At 41.8% G+C, this 14,777-nt stretch overlaps 2 protein-coding genes across 7 annotated transcripts in view; both read right to left on the bottom strand.

The window, feature by feature from the left end:
* The window catches only part of VEGFD (vascular endothelial growth factor D), a 67,957-nt gene extending 66,044 nt beyond the window's left edge, over positions 1-1,913 (bottom strand). The window contains exon 1 of the mRNA XM_083172441.1: positions 1,776-1,913. Coding sequence (XP_083028567.1) covers positions 1,776-1,862 — 87 coding nt within the window. The 5' untranslated portion in view covers positions 1,863-1,913. The remainder of the gene's footprint in view (positions 1-1,775) is intronic.
* PIR (pirin) overlaps positions 1,086-14,777 on the bottom strand; it is a 79,980-nt gene continuing 66,288 nt past the window's right edge. For all 6 annotated transcript variants that reach the window (XM_083172446.1, XM_083172443.1, XM_083172447.1 and 3 more), the window contains exons 9-10: positions 12,129-12,195; positions 1,086-4,027 (exon numbers count right to left, since the gene is read on the bottom strand). In XM_083172446.1, coding sequence (XP_083028572.1) covers positions 3,912-4,027; positions 12,129-12,195 — 183 coding nt within the window. In that variant the 3' untranslated portion in view covers positions 1,086-3,911. The remainder of the gene's footprint in view (positions 4,028-12,128; positions 12,196-14,777) is intronic.

Here is a 14,777-nt window from a genome sequence, read left to right as displayed (position 1 = left end):
TGTGTACACAAAGCGCACTGCTGACAGTGGTACTGCAGACCATTATTCCTCCTCAAGTGCACCATTTCCTGACAGATAAGACTGCAGCTTCCTGAGCCTGGATACAGGATAATCTGAATATAAAAGGACAGGAGTTGAGCAGTAAATATCCAGGTACCCGAGTGATCAGGTCAGGTGTACAACTTCCATCTAGCCAGGAGAATGCACTACTGCCAAGTTCTAGAATGTCTCCTTTAAATGGGAAATCAAATTTTTTTGTAGGTAAAAAAAAAACAACTATACTCCATCTCCATCTAAATGAGAGGGGTAATTTTGTTCTTGAATTAGAAAACTGGTTTCCTGGGAATTCTAAAATGAAACTACAGATGTAGCAGCACTCATTCATTCCCGGCGCCCGCCAGATCCCTTCCACTGGCGAGCGCCGGCGATAGGGACTGGGACGCGCGCACGTCCCAGTATCATGGCGGACGGGCAGCGTCTCCCTGCCTTTCTCCGCTTCAGGGAGACGCTGCCCAGTTCGGGGGGGGGGAGGGTGTCGGGCGTAGAGGGGGACCCGGGGAGGCGGCGGGGACCGGTCGCAGGCTCCGGTGGCAGGTTCCGTTACCACGGGCGCGTGAGCGTCTTGTGCGCGCGCCCCTGGCGGTAGCCGGGCTACATCTGTAGGAGTCATCTGAAGTGTAATCCAAAATCTGGAAGTACAGATTTGTCATACATACATCTATCCTCCGTGTGCTACAAGTTGTGTTATACATAATGCGTGAGTGCTGTGTGACTGTAGCCCTGGGTGTCTTAAATGGTTGTCTGCTATAAATGTTAACAATTGTCTGCTATAAATGTTAACAATTTGCATTCAAAAACACATAATAAATGCTTCTACATACAGTACAGTAATTACAATTGTTTTAATTAGAATACAATATTCTACCTACCCCACACCTTTTCAGCTGCTTTATGCTTATATTTATTTGCATTTTATCACCAATAAATTAATACAAATGTATTGATGCAAACTGTCTAAAATGCAGAGAGTGCTTTGTTACAATATTTCTGTATGTGCAATTAACAAAACACAAAAAGTCAGCTGCTTTATTTTATTTATTAGCGTTTATTTATATAATGCCGTTATATTCTGTACATGTAAAAGCTTGCTCCAATTGTATATTTATACAGGATGAACAAGTATATAACAGCCAAACGAGCCCAGTGCATAATTCATATTTTACTGAAAATTCCCTATTAATATAATAAACGCTATAATAACACCGCAAGTAATATAAGTTCATGAATACTTATACCAGGCTTAGCCAAGTTACTGGTACCAGAATATACATAATTATACAGTATATAAAAAGCCAGATAATGTTCCCCTGAAATCACAAGAGCGCTCCCCAGTTAGCACTATCAAAAAAAGGTAAAAATAAGGGAAATATTTAACCCTTTGAGTGCCAAAAATTCCAGTGTCACTCACATTTGTTATATAAATTCAAAAAAAAATTGTGTAATAAAAGATTATATTTTCTATATAAAAAGGTAAACATCCCATGTCATTATGGTGAACAAAAATGTTTTCCTGGCAATTTTCCCACCTACTCTGACAAATTCACTTGGCGCTCAAAGGGTTAAAAAGATAGAAAACTGGTCATTCTCCAGCTGTTCTAGAACTACAAGTACCAGCCTGCTCATCACCGTGTCCGCATGATCCTGCTGTATACTTAGTCATGTTACAGCTCCTTACTGTAGTTATTTAATATATTGTAGCAAGAAAATGTCCTTACCTTAACACTCCAGCCATCGTAATCAAAAGCTTGTAGAAGATGCAAGAACACCACAAAAAAGCTTGCAACGCCCCACAAACAGGTCATATTGGCATGTATTAGTATCCCCAATAATTAGGAGCTAGATCAGGTACAGTTGCAGATACCTATTTTACTGTACATGATGTTAAAAGTTCCACAACAAAAAAGAAAAAAAATGTGATTGCTGAAAACTACTCCAGTAATTACAGGAAGAGATAATTGGAAGCCAGAACTAGAAAAACCAACAGCTGTAAAATGACTTATGCAGATTTGCGCTGGTTTCCTTTCTTTTGAAACATAATGCAACTAGGTGAATGGTTAGTCCAGTGTTTGGAGAATACCTTCAAAGCACCAGCTTAAAAAAAAAGAAAAAAAAAGAAACTTTTTGAACTCTTATATGCGACTGAAGCTTCACTGTGATATTTGTACCACAGGAGAGACGCTGATACAGTATATGAAGCAGGGAAAAGTAGTAATAGAAACTCTGTAGTGAAACTTCCTTTGCAGTGTTCAAGGAAGCATGTGTGTTAAATGGGATACAGAGCTTGGCTGAAGAGGCAGACACACTTTGGCTGGTCTCCCATTTCAATTCTTAGCAGATTACAACAGCCAATAGCCTTGAAGGATTCTGCTAATAGAATTTCTGTTCATCAGGGGTCCTCAAACTATTTGGCTCTGGGACCCCATCAAACAATAAGAATAATGACAGGACCCCAGCAAGTTACTGCAGAAGGTCATCATGTCACATGTGTAGTCAGCAGACAGCACATACTGTACATGGTAACATTGTGGAGGCACAAAATGATGAGTACAGTAACAGACAATGCAACAGATTTTTCAGACTCCTTGAATCACTGACTGAGATTAGAAAAGTCATCAGCCTGATGGTCAGCAACATGGAGTCGTGACCCCATGCTGAGAAAATCAGGACCCACAGTTTGAGAACTGCTGATTTATATTATATCAGACGTGGATTCCTAGCTGGGTAGCTCAGCTCATTTTACATAATACAGTATAATATGCAAACAATGTTTATATTTTTAGTAAGAAGTAAAATTGTAACTATAAAAAGGTAAATAGTATAATCTTTTTTTTCTTGTTTCTGCAATTATTTTGTGTACCGGTACACTAGGTTTCTGGATATGAATGTCAATAAAATGGATTGCACCACTGTAAGTTATTGGCAGACTTACATTTTCCCCCTGAATGCAATTTGTACAAGTTAATTCAGTACTAGTTAAGGGAAAGGCTGAATTTGGGGTAAGGCCAAAAAATGGCTGCCAGCCTAGATGGAGACATACTTAATGAGTTTCATTGTGAATATCATTGTCATGTCCTTTCCCTTCTGGCTACTGCAAAGTTCTGCAATGTGCAGTGGCGTACAGGCCATAATGGTCAAAATTTAGATGTTGTCCCATGAACCTTTAATTCCGATTGGCAAAGTAGGCAAGTATGTAAAGTAAGGAGAAGATGGGCCCACCTTGATGAAACAAGACGAATAGTTTTAACTTCGCAGCAAAAGTTACAGTTAGTTACAGACACAGGTGGGTATTCAGTTGTCTATCAAATAGTGATTTTTGCCTGATGTCTCAGTTCAGCCTATTCAAATTATACTCCTTTTTATCATGAAAACATAGAATCCAAGAGAATTTCCCAGATCTACAGTATGTGTTCTTGAAAAACAGCTGATGAGGCTAGTTATTGGGTATTTTGTTTTGCCTGCCACATAGTTAATCCTTGATAACTGCCAGTATTAGGGACAAATCAATATCCACATATATTTCAAAGTATGAATTAGCCACAGAAAATTATGGAGGCTAACTGAATATCCCCTATGTTGGGAAATCTAATATCTTGCTTGTTGTTCTAGAAATGGCAATAATCTGCAAAGCAAATCCAGGTTGAATTTGTATTTTAAACGTTTGCTGCTCTTCAAAAAATAAACTGTCTGGGATCTCACAGGCTGTTACACTTTTCTCATTCAACAGGACACACCAAATAGGAAATGATTAATATTTTATGGTATCAATAATTCCATAAGCACAAACAAACAGATTATACAAGGTGCCACACTGACAATCAGAATGTCAGTTCTCGGCCACGGAACTCCACACTTTACTTGTTCCCAATCTTTGATTTCCATGTTGCAGCTTTTTCAAATCCATTTTTGCATTGTTTATAATCTTCAATGGTTTGTGAAATTTCTTTTTGCGTGTTCATCACAAATGGACCTTAACCAAACAAAGAAAAAAAAAATTAACAAATGTTCTAGTAATATGGTGTATCCCACTGGACACTGGAAAAGTAATTATTGTGTTCCTATGCATGAACTGCAACAGTTACCAAATGTGTTACCTAATATACCTTATATGTTTCCCACCTCTGAATGGCTGAAAGTCAGGGAAGCCCCTTTTAACATTGTAATACACACATAGCAGAGCTCTAGATTTCTAATTTCATTCTGTGCACTTTAAAAATGTAATAATATAAAGATATTTTAAATCTGACAGTTCAACATATAATATTACATACTCTCACGTATTATTTCTAAGGGCAAGTACCAGGGCCGGACTGGGACCAGAAATCGGCCCTGGCATTTTGAACACACAGACCCACCTGCAGTAGGCGGGACCCTTGCGTGGCAAAGCCACGTGGCGAAAAGGGGGTGTGGTCTCATGGAAAGCATCAGAAAATGGAGGCATTACACATTATGGAACACATCGTAAAGCCCATTACACATTTATAATAACAGGAGACCACAGGCTGCACCCCTGCACAATAACAGAGCATCACATGCTGCCCCCCCTGAACAATAACAGAACACCACATGCTGCCCCCCCTGCACAATAACTGGACACCACAGGCTTCTCCCCTGCACAATAACAGGACTGAGGAATCAGGACACCACAGGCTTCTCTCAGAGAAGTTCTCTAGGAGAAGCCTGTAATGTCCTGACTCCTCAGTCCTGTTCTCCCCCTGTACAAATGCCATTTACCTGAGGCTGTGAAGCTAATTGAGGATGGACACTGAAGCTGCCTGCAGCACCAGCAGGGGGAAGTAATGTGCCGGCCAGAAGTATCATGGTGCCTTCACTGCCTTGTGAGGGTCCTCCTGCCCCTCGTCCCAACTCCTGCCCAATGCCCCGGCCTCCTGCACTGTCTAGGCAGGTCCTCAGTGCAGGAGGCCAGCGGCCATTTTCCCAAAACCGCGGCCATATTCTTTAAGCCGTGGCCAGCGCCGCTGAGCACAGGAGAGTCCCAGCCGCCGCCAGCAGCAACCGGGACTCAAATTCGGCCCACCTGGCATTTGCCCAGGCAAGTACTCTATCCCAATGCACTGTATAAATATGGCTGCATATAACAAGACAAGAACAAATACACCTATTATATGTGAGTTTGTAAGGCATTAAAACCGAACACCATTATTCAACCTTAATAACTAGATCATAACTACTATAATAAAACCGTTCACAATTTACAGTAATTAATGTTTCCCTTTAATGTCCTGCAGCTGTGTGGCCTCTCAGCCATCTTTTCTGACCTGTATTCAGCCCACAAAGAGGGTTAGAACTATACAGCCTCCGGTTAGCTATAAATAAGTGGAGCAAGTATGTGTACTGTACAGTATATCTGCAAAGTTCAGGCAGTAACACACAGGAAAGATACCTAGAACCCAATTCTCCAGAAAATAAAATAAGATTATGGCCTAATCATGAATTATGGATATTAATGTGGTCATGGTCACTCCATAGGAGCAGCTAAACTAGAGGTTGGTGTATGTGGGTGCATGCTTCAGAGTCCTGATGTTGTTATCTGCTGTATCTTAGATTACTTATCTAAAGACATCTGGTGATACAAAAGACCAGTCATTATGGTATAGTGAAATGACAGATGTGGCCATATGGAAAGTGTAGTGTTAATGGAGTTGATGTTAAGTTGGCAGCAAAATAGGCATTACATAATAAAGAATAGGGTATACCCACACATATGCAGAACTGTACATAATGTATATAATAATGGCCCATTGGCAGTTTATGTGCTTATTTAATATAAGTCATCAACATGCCTGCTATTACCCATCTCTGCTAGTACCCCTATTGTAACCCTTTGAGTGCCAAGTGAATTTGTCAAAATAGGTATGAAAATTGCCATAAGGACCTGTAATGTTTACCTTTTATAGGAAATATATATATATATATACATATATATATATATATATATATATATATATATTTATATATTTAAACAACATTGTTTATTTGAATTTATATAACAAATGTGAGAGACGCTGGCATTTTTAGCAGATATTTAGCACAACTCTCAGAGATGTTGGCACTCAAAGGGTTAAAGATTAAATTAAAGTGCATATACATTTACCCTGCACTTCCAATGTTCCCCTTAGAGGAGGACACTGCAGCCAGCAGTACCATCCAACCTTAAACTGTTTAATTAAAAATGATAACATTTTAAAATGAACCATAGAAAATGCTGTTATCCCTGGAAGCTTAGGCTATAAGACATCAAGTGAATAATGATTTTTTTTCTTATGTCTTAAAAGCTTCAATTGCTTTTCTTAATGCTAATGTCTCACATCTTCAAGCACTCAATAGGGTTTACACACATCACACTTTGGTCCTCGTTCCAGACAGAGCTTTGCACTTCATGGCTAACCCTGCATTTATGACCTGGTGTGTTTGCAGCACAGTCTGAACTTAAACAGAACAACATAGCAGACGGCCATGCAGACTGTTAATAACCTGGAAGACCAGATTACATATAATAGGATAATAACATCATTCTGCAGGGAATACTTAATAAGCCAAAACTGTGACTAGTCATTAACTGTTATTTTGTGCAAAACAGCTGGACAGCAGAGTGGACAAATGTGCAGATTCATCTTGTAAAACATAGTGAGAAAAGCCACATGGAGCCTTGTCTAGGTCAGTAACTACCCCTGCTTTCCATGATCATAGCCGCCAATATTAAAATAAAGTGATCAAACACGATTTTCCAGCTGGGGGAAGATAATATCCAGAATGGCTGTCCTGTTCAAGAAATGCTTTACTAAATATATATACACATATCTTTTAGTCAGGGGCAGCGCCTGGACAACAACGCTGCGAGAGTCACCTCTCTATAGTGGTTTATGTTATACCCCATAAAAGTGTAATTGTTAATTTTGGGAACCATAGTAGTGTCTTAGCTAATGCCATACACCATAGTAGTGCCCCAGTTTACATGATGTCACAGTGTATAACTGACAGTACACATTATGTACCCCCAATTCACATTATGCCATACAACAGTATGACCACTTCATATTATGCCACATTACGGTGCTCCAGTTCATATTTTGCAACATTCTAATGACCTCCAGTTCTTTTCATATCACATTACAATGAGCGAGTCCAGGTACAAACAGATATATTGCAGGTCCCAAGGCAGCACAGATGTTGTAATTGTTAGCATTACTGCCTCACAGGGTTTAATTCCCGCCATGGTTATAAATGTGAGGAGATTGTATATTCACCACAACCCCAAAAATATACTGGTAGGTTAATTGGCTCTAAACTTAATTAACCCTAGCATGAATGGTGTGCATGTACATGTAGTAGGGAATACAGATTAGTCTATCTCCACTCCCCTTCTGTCGGAGGAGTGGGCCTGGTGGGGGAAGGGAGGGGGGGGGGGTGCTATTGGCAATAGGATTGCCAGGAGCAGCTCAAATGAGAGCTTCTCCATCTGTAGACATGATAGCGTGTCGGCACATTCAGCTAAGGCGGTACTGCTCACGCACTACGAACCCAGGAGTTTTCCCATTATATGTGCAGGCAGTGCTGTAGATGATTCCATCGCTGAATGTCTTCTCTCCAGTTGTGTTGCTTTATAAAAAATTTTGCAAGTTCAAACTGATTGAATTTTTCCCAGATTTCAAGTTGTTTTTAGGGGGTCCTGTATGAGCACCCAACAGCCGCTTCATGGAACCTGGCCTTGGTTCTCCAGATGCTTCAATCTGCTCTTTTTGAACCTTTGTCCATGGTGTATTTTTATTGGCTCATGTGGAAAACGGTCTCTTTGCTGGCTATTGTGTCATCTCAGCAGATGTGCGTTTTCTCGTTGTGAGCCCTTTTAGTTTTAATGCTAATAGGGTTATGCTTCTCACACAAATAGGGTATATGCCCAAGGTGGTTTCTCATTTCAACCTTAAGCTGTAGATTGAGGTTTCAGCTATTGAGCATTGTAGGGGCTCTATGTATATACATGTAAAAGACCAGAAACTGCACCGGATGAATTTTCTATTTGTCATGTATAACTGCCACAAGCAAGGCTGGCTGGACTCCAAACAGTCCATGGCCCAATGGCTCCATGTGACTACTGGCCACACCTATTTGGTGGTGGAACTTCTAGTCCGGGCAGGAATATTCTCAAAAATAAAAGTGGATAAAATCAATGGGGCCAGATAGGATACATCCAAGTATACTAAAAGAGCTTAAGAGGGTGCTGGTAGCACCATTAAAATAATTATTGAACCAGTCACTAGCTACAGGAATAATAATATTGGACTGGAAAAGAGTGACTGTAGTACCACTGCACAAAAGGGGAAGGAAGGAAGACACAAGCAACTACCAACCAGTGAGCCTTATAGCAGTAGTAAGGAAATTGATTTTAAAAACAAAGAATTGTAGATTATCTCAAATGCAGCAATTTACAGAATCCCAAACAGCATGGATTTACTCTGGGGAGATCATGTCAAACTAACCTTATTGACTTTGATAAAGGTGGGCTGTAGATATAGCTTATTTAGAGACTTTAGTAAGGCTTTTGACCCACATTGCAGACTGCCAAATACACTTGAAAGCATGGGATTGACTTCAACTCTCCAAGCTATACTCATGGTACCTTTCGACTCCAGTTTAGGCTCTTCATGTGTCATATGTATGTATGTATGTATTTCAAGTAATATAAAACAAATGTAATGTATACCACCACACAGAGGTTACTATTGAGCTATCCACTCTCAGGTCTCCCCTTCCTACTAGATTGTAAGCTCCTCAGAGCAGGGCCCTCTTCCCTCTTGTTGTCATAGCCATCTTTTCCTCATATTTCATTCACAGCTCACCCATACTCAAACACTCAGCGACCATCTTTGGCCACTAGCCCCTAGTAGTACATTGATCAAGTCCTCACTACTTACATTTAAGCTGTCAGTGACGTGCGGTGAGGTTAGTGGTTGGTGAGGCACTGGTTTGGTGGAGCCAGCGACGACGGGGTCCGATGGGATAACTGGCTCTGGATTGCTTCTGCGCTGACAGGCAGGTGTAGGAGCTGCCATCTGCATAAGCAGCAGAGACCGGCAGAGCAGCTTCTGTCTGACAGCGCATAAGCAACCCGGACCCAGCACTTACTACAGACCCAGTTGTCGCTGGCTCCACCAAGTCACGGTGTCTGCCCATTGGTCTGCCCACATACCTCTTCTACTTAAAAAAAACAAAACACTTGTAGCCAAATGTACTAGCCTGTGTTCAGTGGCTGTGCGGAACGCCGGCTGAACTCCGAGTTTTTTTAAAGGGGCAATCATTTACAAGGGATGGGGTTGCCTTGTAAATGTCTGCCTCTTTAAAAGAACTTCTGAGTTCAGCTGGCATCCTGCACAACTACTGAACACAGGCTAGTACATTTGGCCAAAATACTTCTTTCATTTAAAAACACACAGATACAGTGCACACTTCTATAACTTTACACACACACACACACCTCTATTACTTTACACAAACACACACCTGTGTCACTTATCACAAACACACAGTAACACCTGTGTCACTTAACACAAACACAGCCTCCACAATTGCCACACACACACAGCACCGTTTTTCACAGATGCTGCTTACCTAAGCAGCACAGACTGGCAGCAGTGAGACAGCATCAGACCGCGATGCGAGATACAGGAGACCCCGGCCAGGAGAGGGTGCGGGGTGAGAGACCAAATGGAGCACAGTGTGTTCCTGGAGCCCAGATTACAGCTGGAGCTGTCGGCCTGGCCTGGCTCCGCGCCGCCGCCCCCCCTCCCCCCAATTACATTACAGGGCGGCGGACGAGCCATGCAACGGCTCATCCGCCTAAATAAACGGCACTTACTGTATAGATAGAGCCAGGGGCTAGTACTTTGAGGGCCCCATAGCAACATTTTGAAGGGGGCCCCCCTATTGTCAATAAAATGCTACTTAGGGGAGAGCAAGAGAGAGCGAATGAGGGGAATGAGAGGCAAAGACGGTGTTAGGGGAAGACAGAGAGAAGAGGAAAGAGGATAGAGAGAGGAGGGGAAGTGAGCACTACCTCACTGAAGCACAACCATACAGTAAGTCTCTGATCAGGCAGGAACTTCATGGCATTAGACCCCACACCATAAAAATGTGAATAGTGGCGCTGCTCTGCTGCCAGGAGCCAGCCAGTCTAGGGCTAAACTTTCTGCAGTGTGTGTGGGCACTAACAGGGGTGGATTGGGACAGATAAGCAGCCCTAATTGGGGTGGGGTCTGTTAAGGGGATGGGATCAATTCATATAGGGAATGCAGCCTAACCTTCCTAATAGTGCCTAAACCGATGTTTGCTGTCTGTATCTTGATCCTTTTTTGAGGTTTCTGGCTCAGGACTTCTGACAGCAGTTGGGATGCTGGCGTCGGTAATCTAAATGCCAGCATCTCGCTCTGATACCACTACTCCTCCATAACACCTAATCATACATCTACACCAGAATCTTACTACTACTATAACTACTACAGGAACGGTAAAACCATAAGTCAATTGTGCCCAATGTAGTGATCCCAAACAGTTCATTTGTTGACAGCTCCCACTGAAGCTGAATTGCTCATTCAGAAAAAAAAAACCATTAGCTGGAAGTTTTAAATACCCTGTCAGGAGTGTTTTATGTGACCTGCCAGTGAACAGAAGAGGCTGAGCTGCCCTCAGAGAGGGGAGAGGGGAGGATTTGATTTATTGAACAAGTGAAGCTGGTACCTGCACTGCCGCTGTGATGTGTGTCCGGACAATGCAGAAATCACTCATCCCCGCACTTTTGGTAGACGACTGTATCCAGCTCCGATAGCGTCTCAGCTGAAGCAGCAGGCTGACACTGTGCTACGCTGCTACTGAACTGCTCTGCAAGCCTGCACCACTGCTGTGCTGTACTGTCCTGGGGAGCATGGCACGTGTAGCCTATACCCCCGACCACAGCCATGCTTCCCTGCTGCCGGCTGCTCCTGCTGGTGGAAGTAGCGACGCGGGCGCCTGCTCACGGAAATTGCCAATAGCCTATGCTGAGGACAGCATCTGACTTCCACAGCGGAACACGAATCTCTGAACATTGGTGTTGGGCCAGCAGCATGTGGATTGTTGGGGTACCCCGGCTAAAGTACTTCAGGACAGTAGGTCACTGGGTGCAGGGGGAGCTGCGGGCCCTTGAAACAGCTCGGGCTACATAGCAGCTGCACCCCCTGCACCCTCGGTAGTTACGCCACTGGATAGAGCCTCAGTGACAGTAAGGAACGTGCTTTCTGCGTACATGAAAGCACGCCCCTGTCACTGTGGAGGCGCCACTGTCCCCAATCACATCTGCCCTCAGTGACAGGGGTGTGCTTTCATGTACGCAGAAAGCACGTCCCTGTCACTGAGGCACTGCTATAGGTGCCGTATATGCACCTTTTTTTTAATGGGCTTTTGCAGCCTGGTGCTCGTCCCCTCCCACTGCCCGCCCCATTTCTAATACTATACTATAGGGAGTGGGAGGCACCGCACTTGGTGCCTCCTAAACTATTAAAAATGAAAAAAGTATTATAATAATACGAATCAAATACTTATGACACATAATATGTGTCATAAGTATTTTCTTTGTATTATTTTATTATGTTAATCATTAATGACAGGGGAGGCTCTGCCTCCCCTGACTGCACGTCCCTGTAAGCTGTAATGTGTATTGAACTGTGGTGCTCTTTTTACCTGTACTGTATTTTTGTTATTTATCTACTGTAATGCTAAGTTAGGTCTCCCTGTACTGTTCCTTTGTACGGCGCTGCGAAACACTTGTGGCGCCTTATAAATAAAATTATAATAATAATCGAACGAAAACAAGAATCTGAATTGCATTAGGATTGCATTGCTGTTACAATGTAAGGGAGAAAAACACTGTACAATTTTAAAATCTGGATTTTATGTTGGAGACAGAACAGTAAGGCGAGATCATTAAAAGCATATGCCAAACATCAAACTATAATCATTTGACAGAGGATGTTGATGGAAAGGTATCCTACAAGATTGGGAAACACAACGACTAATCTTACCATGCTGCACAACGGGTTCCTTTATAGGTTCTCCAGCAACCAAAACAAAGTGGGACAATTCGTCATCCTGCAATATAATATAATCATTCTGTTAGTTCCAGCCCACAATATTTTTGGAATCTTGTTTTCCTCTAACACCATGCACCATACAACCCAAGACCAGGGGGAGAATTTATTATAGCTTCTAAATCAGACTAGTAGTGATGTCACCCATAGCAACCAATCAGACACGGTCTATCATTTTCTGGAATTCAATAGACATGATAGCTAAAATTGGATTGGTTGTTACTTGCCTGTTATAGGTAGATTTACTAAAGCTACTGTTTTTTACTAGGGGAGGTGATACCCCACTGCACAAAAAAATATGAAACCTTGTACAAGCAATGCTGTTCTGTACAGTGCGCCAAATCTGCTCAGAGAATTAAAACAAGCTATCAGTCATTGCTCAATACTTGCAACATGGAAATTAGAATATCCATATACTAGACTTAAACAGATGGTACTAACATGGTGACTGGTTTATATACTTTAAGATCTGCTAAAAAAAATAATGATAACAATACAATTCTGCTGTATAACTTAAGTCTTACAAAAACAGTTGATCACGAATGCAAAATCTTTCTCAAATGGGCAAAACCATGCTGCACTGCAGGTGGGGCAGATGTAACATGTGCAGAGACCGTTAGATTTGAAACCTAAATTGCAATGTAAAAAAAAAGCAGTTAGTTAGATTTGGGGGGGTCATATTGTTTCTGTGAAGGGTAAATACTCTCTCTGCACATTTTACATCTGCCCCAATTGCAGTGCAGCATGGTTTTGCCCATTTGAGAAAGCATTGTGATCAACAATGATTTAGGCCCCATATACTTGTGTTCCTTACACATAACTGATGATTTTTGGCAACGGAAATGAGGTCTAACTGATTAGTGGGTGTTGCCTGTTTACAGAGATGGGACTTATCAGATTGATTCCTGAAAGAAATGTAATCATATTATACATCTAGATTTCCAAACATTATGTGCTCGGTAATCAGGCTTCAGCTCCCATGGCAATACTCCGATAAGAACGCTCCACAAGGCGTAATTTGTAAAATAATTAGTTCAATTCCTGGCAGAAAATGGACAGTTAAACAGGGTTTAGATTACTTTTGTAACGGAAACAATTGATCTGAACTAGAACGTCCCCTTCTTAACTGTATGAAAAATGTATCTATTGCAGAGAATATTCAACCAAAATGTTATTAACTATTTCTGTGGGGTTACATATCCGCAATGCCTCAAATACCCCACTAATGTGATTTTGTGACCAGACGGAACTTGAAAGTGAGAGATAACGATGTAACGCAACAGGCACTGCACAAAGCCATGTGTCTGTTTTACTGAATTCTATAAATAACGTCAGTAAGGAGAAAACAACAAAGATGGCGCTCGCATTTCAAGTGACAATGGGTAATAGGTTATTGTTTGGGAGTAAAACAGATTTAGAAACATAGAAATTGATTAAAGAAAATTTCATCAACTCACCCTGGCCTGCTCTTTGTGGGCCTCATTTAGGGTATTCAGTAAAACAGCTAGTCATTTTACACATTTGTGGAAACCGATATGATAAAGTAGGGACACTACCATAATGCTAAATCCATGATACCAGAGAAAGTTTAACACCATCATTTTATTACCAGAGAACACTAGGGAACCCTAAGGGGCTTGGGCTTGTTTGCTGATCGTCATATCCGTCTAAGGGTGGCTATACACTATGGCGAGATATCGCATGCGATACCCGGTAACTGAGCTGGCAGCCCGATCGCATGTGATACGTTGTATTGTCATTTTGCATACAATGTATTGCATGTGATTCCATTCACTGCTCTGGACACTGAATCCTTGATACATCGGTGGCAATCTCCGCATAAGACGTACAATACATGGAACGGAATTGTAAGTAAATGACATACAATTTGACAAATTGTACTAGTGTATGGCCACCTTAACCCAGACTATGCAGATGATCATTGAGAGCCACAATCAAAGGTTACCAACAGCACATGAATCCAGATTCCCTTTTCTGCTTTTTTTGGGCAGTTTTATCAGAGCAACACTTTTTAAACGTCGTCAATAGGCAGAGAAACAAGATTTTTGGTGGTATATTCCAGAGCCCTGCAGGTATCGGTCAGTCCCAGGGGCCATTGTGATAGCCGTGCACCAAAAAGCATAGATTGCCGGTACTTATGTAATATCTGGGCTCCCGTTTTTCTTAATACATAAGTACCAATATCTATTCAGCGTTCCAGGCAAGCAGCCTGCCATAGAGGTAGCAGAAAGAGATACATTTTCAGCTATTACTCCTCTCCGATGGCTGCTCCATGGACATTTCCCATCACAACATGGCATTATGTCTTGCAGTAAGCAGACATAGCCTGCAGATCACACTTCAAAGTGTAGGTACTGTAAGTGATATTACACAAAGATTAAGGGACTGCAAGACAAATCATAGATTATGCTGCGTTACAGCATCCCTAATCGTAAACCTGAAAAATCTGTGATATCCCATTTGTTTCTATTTTATGCACTAAAAGGGGTTATCACAGCATAGAGGTGGGGGAACGCATTTCTATATGCCACCTAATTACCGTTAAGTTCAGGGCTGCCTCAT

Source organism: Crinia signifera, chromosome 2 (genome assembly GCF_055691185.1).
Source record: "Crinia signifera chromosome 2, ASM5569118v1, whole genome shotgun sequence".
NCBI classification, from domain to species: Eukaryota; Metazoa; Chordata; class Amphibia; order Anura; family Myobatrachidae; genus Crinia; species Crinia signifera.
This window is presented reverse-complemented; position numbering and strand designations above follow the sequence as displayed.